Source organism: Pavona decussata, unplaced genomic scaffold (assembly GCF_977016875.1).
Source record: "Pavona decussata unplaced genomic scaffold, jaPavDecu1.1 SCAFFOLD_29, whole genome shotgun sequence".
Taxonomy (NCBI): Eukaryota; Metazoa; Cnidaria; class Anthozoa; order Scleractinia; family Agariciidae; genus Pavona; species Pavona decussata.
The window spans coordinates 472,012-480,000 of NW_028145452.1; the positions used below are offsets into that span (position 1 = coordinate 472,012).

At 39.2% G+C, this 7,989-nt stretch overlaps 2 protein-coding genes across 2 annotated transcripts; one reads left to right on the forward strand and one right to left on the reverse strand.

The window, feature by feature from the left end:
* The first annotated feature begins 389 nt into the window (after positions 1–389).
* Positions 390–3,373, forward strand: LOC146484786 (2-hydroxyacylsphingosine 1-beta-galactosyltransferase-like). Its single transcript, XM_085104160.1, has 3 exons — positions 390–731; positions 1,262–1,550; positions 3,205–3,373. Exons 1-3 carry the CDS (start codon positions 530–532, stop codon positions 3,371–3,373), a joined length of 660 nt encoding a protein of 219 aa, XP_084960286.1. The 5' UTR covers positions 390–529.
* A 1,221-nt stretch (positions 3,374–4,594) lies between these two features.
* Positions 4,595–5,721, reverse strand: LOC146484787 (uncharacterized). Its single transcript, XM_085104161.1, has one exon. The coding sequence runs from the start codon at positions 5,605–5,607 to the stop codon at positions 4,909–4,911; it is 699 nt and encodes a 232-aa protein (XP_084960287.1). The 5' UTR covers positions 5,608–5,721; the 3' UTR covers positions 4,595–4,908.
* Between the last annotated feature and the right edge of the window lie 2,268 nt (positions 5,722–7,989).

The window sequence follows — 7,989 nt, forward strand, 5'->3', positions numbered from 1 at the left end:
CCGTCAGTTTGGGTTATTTACACGAAAAGTGACGTCTGACACGTGCATTTCTACGACAAGAGATCCGACAACGGAGCGTATTCAGAACAGATTATTTTGCATTGTGTGGTACCCTTCATCGGAAAGTTTCGTAAGTTTTATCCGTTTGCGTTCAAACTTATGGAGTCTTGTATAGCCGGAATCTTGATTTTTAGCCAGGGGGTTAAAATCAAATAGAAGATAGATCCCCACAGTTCGTACGCAACTTAAGCAGTTGCGAAAAGAAAGCCTGAAAAAAATTTAGGCTTGAACGGCATTGGAACTTATTACCTCTGCGACGCCGGTGCAGTGCTCTACGAGTTCGAATCCCATTCAAACGTGAATTTTTTTCAAGCTTTCTTTTTGCAACTGCTTAAGTTGCGTTCTAACTGCGAGAATCTTTCTTCGATTTGATCTTTCATCCGCAGTTCAAAATATATGTTTGATCTATTTACATTCACTTGTTCTTAGTTACTAGTTAAAAATTGTTTGGAACTTCCTAGGCAACATAATGGTGGGTCCGATAACAGTGAAAAAGCCTAGACCACTTGACGTCGATCTTGAAGAATTTCTTCGTGATTCCGGTGGGGAAAATGGATTTGTAATGGTGTCCTTTGGATCATACGTGGAATCAGTTCTTCAAAAGGACAAACTAAATATGCTGGCTACATCTTTCGGCAAGTTGAAGCAAAAAGTACTTTGGAGACTCAAAGGTGATTTACCCTATAAGCTTTAATCTTCCTCTCGCGACTCACAAGGCCTTAAGAGACGCAAAAGGTCTTCTAAGACCTTGGAAAAGGGAGTGCTTTTTCGGTTAGCTGGTGCTATCACGAAGTCGCGCCAAAAACAGTTTTTGTGGGGTTTTTTTTAGACTTCCTTAAAAGTTAAGGTTCCAAAAATTAGTGAGTAGCTAAGTTACTTATTTTAGGCGCCTCTTCCTTTGCCCCTGAAAGATATCCTTTATCTTTCAAGGACTGCGGGTTGTTTCACTGACGAGGAAACTCGACGTAGTGTTAAGTCCACGCCCACAAACAATGGACAAGTACTTTATGAGTTCCTTCAACATCACCAACGCGCTAACCTCTAGACCGATTCAAGCAATTTCACCAACGTTCCATACTTCATACATCTATAATCATGTCTCGAAACTTGAGTTACCACTTGAGTAACCTACATGACACCAGAAATCCATAAACTAGACGTTCAAAAAATTCCAATCAGTGTTTTTTTTTTTTTGTTTCAGATTACATTCCTCCATCGCTCAGTCCAAACATCAAAGTAGTTAAGTGGTTACCACAGAATGATCTATTGGCTCACAAGGACATCAAGGCTTTTGTCTCCCGCGTGGGACACAACAGTCTTTACGAGTCTGCATATCATGGGGTTCCTGTGGTGGCTGTCCCTTTGTTTGCCGACCAGTTTCCCAACGCCAACAAAGTGGAACATCTGGGACTGGGGATAGCTGTCAATCACGAAACCGTTGATGCCCAACAACTCTTTGAAAAAATTGAACGTGTTGTCTCTGAACCAATGTCAGAAAAAGTAGATTGTTGTTAAATTCTTCTGTTCAGACTTGAATCAAAGTTCTGACGAACTTCTCGACATTAACTTCCCTCTTAATACAGAGGTAATTTTTCCTCAGTTTATGACTTTGTGGGAAAAGCAGATCTTAGCAAGGGCTGTTGGAATCCAAAAAGAGAAGTGGGAGTAGCCACACTTTTTTCAGAGATAACTAAAAAACAATAATTGGCATTCCCCCTCCCAAATTTAAGCTTAGCTATCCCTGAAAAATGCATAGTTATCCCTAATTTTGCCTTGCCGAGATATGCTTTTCTCTCGAGCACCGCAGTTAAGAAACCCGAGTTTCTTGGACCTTCTCGAGATGCACAGAAAGTATGCGCAGTGGAAAAAGGACGCACGGTCCTGAACAAGACTCCTGTAGCCACCCTTTATAGAAATTTCTGAAATAATGAATTCCTCTTAAAACAAACTTTCCGTTATAAATAACCGACCATAACATGCTGACCATGTCAAAACCACCGGACACAATATTAAGTGGGATCATTTTGATATTTTAGCGTCGGGCAAAAGTGATTATCACCGTAAAATCAAAGAAACTTTGTTTGTCCAAGAACTAAAGCCAGCTTTTATGTTAACGTCAGCAGTGAGAAGCTGATGCTTTATTAATTAGCTGTAGCTTTTTATAGATTCATTGTTAAGATTGTTTTTGTTAATCTCTGTTCCAGACCCCTTATCACTGTAAAGATATAGTTGTAAAAGATTTTAACAGTCACTTTTGAAAATGTGTGTTCAATAGCATACGAAACGTCAAGTTAGATAAAATGCGCAAGTTTAATATGTTTGTCACCGCTGTTTGTGTTTTATGTCCTGGTGTACTTCATCATGAATCATTCTCGTTCCCAGAGCCGTCAGGTCCTCTTAGCCGCTGGAGGCTGGGCACGAGGACCAAGAGGCTCTGGTTACAAGAGATAACAAAGCATGCAATACAACTCAGTTCTTTCAAATGATTTTGTTATTATTATAATTATTAACGATATAATGACGTTTCGGCCACGTCATGACGCCATTCTCATGGAATGAATGATACAAGCGAGTTCAACGGAGTAAGATCTTAGATTTGCATAATGGGGTAAATTAAATAAATACCTTGTTTGATGTACAGTATTTCTTTAATTAATGTACAAACAGATTTGATCCGCGCCAAAGTATTTATTTAAATTACCCCATTATGTAAATCTAAGATCTTACTCTGTTGAGCCCTCTTGTATTATTCATTCCTTGAGAATGGCGTCATGACGTCGCCGAAACGTCATTATATCGTTAGTTTTTACTTGCTGTGTATTTCTAAAGTATTATGACTATAATTATTGTTATTGTTATCATTATCATTATTATTATTATTAAAATTATTATTATTATGATTATTATTATTATTATTATTATTATTATTATTATATATAATAATAATAAAACTTTATTGAAATATTCGGAGCAAAATCGATACTTACAAGTTAAAACTATTAAAACTATTAAAAACCTATCATTATTATTATTATTGTTATTATTATTATTATTATTATTATTATTATTATCATTATTATCATTATTATTATTATTATCATTACTAATTACCTGTAATCAAGAGAATTTATTTATTTTTTGCAGATTCAAGAAAAAAGCCATGCAAATTTCCAGGCTGATGAAAGACAGTCCACAGACCCCATCAGAGAAAACTGGTGACTGGATAGAGTATGTACTCAGACATGGTGGAGCCCAGCATCTCAGACCTCAAGTGTTTTTAAAACATCCCTTGGTATCAGTACTACTTACTTGATGTCATGGCTTTCCTTGTTGCTATGGTAACCCTGGTTGTCATGGTGATGACGATGACATGTAGATGCCTTTGTCGACTGTGCTGTAAAAGTAGTGGAAACAAACCTAAGAAGGAGTAAACTTGTCCTAGATATATAGTTTAGTAACATAGCACTTGATAATTCTCCTTTAGCCATTAATTTTAAATTGTTATGTAGGCCAGATAGCGTAAATATGTTGGCGCTGCTTTAAAGAGCGGCAACCTAAGGTGGCTTACTACAGTTTATGGAGGTCACCAGATGCTTTCAATATTATGATCACTGGTGCACGCATGCACAATGTGAGGGAACAAACAACAAATGCAAAGTCAAAACCATCATACAAGGCAAATGGAAGATTAAACGAAGATCACTCAAATGAAGATCACACCCACGTAACACCCACGCGTAAAGAAATTTGTTACTCAAAACTGTAGTAAGCCACCTTAAAAACCTGCCTTGTTGCACGCTCCTTCATAAAAATATTTATGTAAGAGATAAATACCGAGAACGGAGGTATTAATCCATATACATCCCGAGGGCCGTAGGCCCGAGGGATGTAACCGACGTTCGAGGTATTTATCTGACTTATTTCATGAAATTATTCCTTTGTTCAAGGGGACAAACGCCGGCTAATTAGTACCGTCACACTTAGGTGAGAAACGGAGAACAAGAGAAGCAACCTGATGTGTGCGTTTCTCGCAGTACTGCTAATGTAAATGAGGGATTTATCTGTATAAATCCCTCGTTTCAGTTAGTTTAATATTCATGAAGGATGTAAGTTAAATAAAGGATGTTGAATAACAAAAGAAAATGTGTGATTCATGAAATAAGACCTGTTATTTCCGGGCAGACATCTTGAGTTTGTGGTAAACTTAACTGTCAGCTGAATTGTAGGCGCATTGTATGAAATACAAACAAAGAAACATTTCTAGGAAACTCGGAAGTGAACTGGAGCATGATCGTGAAATGTATCAAGTTACCGGAAAACTTTCACTTTAATTTTCGCAAGGATTTTACTCCGAAATTGTATTTGAGTATTCTTTTACATATTAGATCGGCCCTAAAGGCGGGGGAAAATCCTGCCAAATCCGAACGAAATAAGCCTCGCTTCGTTTTAAACATGAATCATTTGTGATCCATTTTTGAGCGCCGAGTAAGTCATGGGGCGATTCCGGGAATTGGATAAACATAAATTCACAGAAAACGAGGAACACAGCAGCTGATTTATTTGAGAATTTAAGATTCGCCTCATTAACATATATATCTCTTTGCGCATTTAGTTTACAACAAAGGACAGAATTAGTACTTAGAACATTCAAATAATACAAGAGGAAATAAAAAGTGAGGTCTCTACTGGCAAAGTTTCATGCATAATACTAAACATTCAATCCATCTGTTCAAGGTTCTTAGGAAATGGCTGAAGAAAAACGAAGTAAATATCACCACACTGTTGATTTACGTCGGTCCAATTTGACTCATAACTCAGGGAGTTCACCAAGGAACTACTAGTTTAGTGTTAATTGCATTTACATGATACCGCGTCGGTACTTGATATTAGGTCTCCCAATTCTTTGACACTGTAATTGTTCTTGTCAGGAAACCTGGGCCCTGCATCCATCCAGATCTTGACCACTGCCTTAACAAATCGCATTGAATCTTCATGCATGAGATCACTGCTATCGTGGTAATCGTCGCCATGAGAAGGATTGAGAACGCCAGAGCGAATAGTGAAATCACCATCCCATACTCCAAAGCCTTCTCCAACCACGTTGACATCATTGCAGGATTCCCCAAATGCTTTTCTGTAAATAACGCCATGTACTTTACCCGGCTCATTCGGCCATTTCTTCTGCAGCTCTTTAAACGAACTGTTATCGGTTTGCGTAATTACAACATATCCACTCTTGCAGCGAGTGCCGTTTGCAGTATACCACTCTTCTTGACCGTTGCGCCCATAAACAATGATTCCACCGTACTTACAGTTACTTCCATAATATGGGTCTGATTGGCACGAGAGGTGAATCGTCTTGACGATAAAAGTTGGTTGATTGCCATCAAAGCCGTGAGCTGGGTAGACATGAAACGCAGTAAACGCCTTTTCAGTCTTTTCATTTCCGCCACTGAGGAGATTTGCAGGGAATCCGACATTGGCCCCCGTTTGCACGTAGAAACTCACTGTCGACTGTACTTCCACAGAGCACTTACTGAAGGCCATTTCTCTCTTCTACAAGGTTTGTTGAAGTTTCCCTTAGCACAAAGGTAATTGGGTAATCGAAGAAAGCGATCATCAACGACAGGGCTGAATAACGTTTGCGTATGTGCGACATGTCATGACAACAATCCAATCTAGTTCCCAGAGCCCTCGTTACCCTTGTGTAGCTCCCGCTCCGCTGGACAAGGGTAACGAGGGCTCTGTGAACGAGATTGGACAACAATTATTCTCGACTCCATTCTCGTCCCCAGAGCCCCAACGTTTTTTTTTTTTAAATTGTTGAACGAGTGGCTCTCATCCTCGTTCCCAGAGCCTACGATCTTCTGGTCAGCGGTTGGATCGTAGGCCCTGGTAACAGCCGTTACCGGATGTCGTGAATTTCACAACATCCGGTAGCGCACGCTCAGTGTGATAAATTACCATTGCGCTTGCTCAGTATTATTATTGCTCAGTACTGCTCAGTATTAGGAAGTAAAGACAAATGCGCAGAAGCGTAGCATTTTTCACCTTATAGCGCATCAGGTTTTCGACAGCCAATGAAAAAAATAATATTTTTGGATGGACCCAGAGCCACTCATTCAACAATTAAAAAAAAAACGTTGGGGCTCTGGGGACGAGAATGAGTGGCTCTGGGTCCATCCAAAAATATCATTTGCATACAATTAACGCGACGGCAGTAATGTCTTGTACAGCTCAACTTTGCGTCGTTGTACTTGGGTAATTGCTGCGAAGCCATCAGGCTTCGCAGCACACTATTTCACCCTGTGCGCGTGATCATCTTGGGTTGTCTGTGCCAGAAGCCAGTTGCTTTTGAGATTTCGCGGATGTAAATATGTATATATGTGTATCACCGAATTTGCCTCGGTTTTCGTGGTCCTGGAATTGAGGCCCTTTATACGCGTATGTATATCCTCTTCCACGCGTAGTCAATTGGTTCAGAAAAAGCTTAATCGTTGGAAATTAAACGTAAATACCCTAAGGAACACTCGACGGTCGAAAAAGTGAGATGTGGAAACCTTTCAGTGGAGGAATCCCGTTTCGTGTGGAAAGCCACGTTCTGTAAAAGCGAGGAGTTTGAAAGCAGGTGAAGATAAATTGCCGTGAATCGAGGCTCAGAATATTTAAACAATTCCTGTTACTGTACGGTAAAATAAATTTGAGGTTTAATAGCACATTCACTTTGTTTTATTTTTCAACCGATAGAATGTTGAAGTTACTACGAGGTTTTTTGGAAAACATGAAAACGTCACATTGTTAACTTGAGATTTAATTTTGATTCGTGACTGGCCTTGACCCCTGGTAACTGTGTACAACACAGAAGCGAATTCTTAAAAACACGATAAGGTTTTTTTTAAGTACAGAAATTCTTGTTCAACTAAACGCTATTTGTCTAAGGCAGTTCCTATCTGGGTATAATTTTTGCCTAGAAATAACATTTCTACTTTGTTCTCCGTTCCTTCCGCCCGGCTTCCGGGAAACCATCACGCACTCGGCTGAGGTACTTGCTCGTCACGCGTTTTCGCAACAATTAAAGGGGAAGTATCATGAGGTTTTTGACCTCTTTTGTTAAAAATGATGAAATAAGACCTTCACTTTGTTACAAAATAATTCTAGAACAACGAGTGTAAAGAAATCAACCCAATTCTTGACAGGAACAACTCGTACTCTGTTTTAGCGCATTTTTGAAACAAAAATGCGAAAACTTGAAAAACATTAGCCTAATATTTTTCAAGTTTTAATCCATTCCGACCTTCTCTTTCTCTGGCCAGGGACACTAATCGACAGTTTTATTACACTGGGGTGATAATTTATAACAAAACTAGACAATTACGTTTTGTTTCTGTTGTCAGACAAACATTTTCGGGTTTTGAAATGACATAAAATTTTCGTGGTACTTCCCCTTTAAGCCTTTCTTTGTTGGAGGCCATCTGTTGTCTTTATTGAATTAAGTAAACCTTTGGCAGTTCAATTTATTTTGTGGGCGATTGCGCGTTTGCAACATCAAGCCACACTCATTAACAAGAGCTTTTCTCGTCCATGAAGGAGCAAAACCACGCCAAAAAAAGAAACATGCTATCTCCGGTTGCCGCCCTTAAAGCGGCACCGTATTATGCGGTCACCCTCTATTAAGTGGTCAGTTGCCAAAGTCCCGAAAATTACTTCCCTTAATTGCTGTAATTCTGACCTCTATTAAGTAGTCTCTATCTCTATCTATAACAATTTGCCACGTTCATCCAATAGCAAACTACATCAAGTCTGTGATTTGTTCACAGTCATAGCTAATCATGATAACGACATTCCCCTAAACCGCTCCTCTTTTCCATGCCTTTAACCCGCAGCAGTTCACTTTCCAATGGAAACTATACTAGTTTGTAGACTAATTGC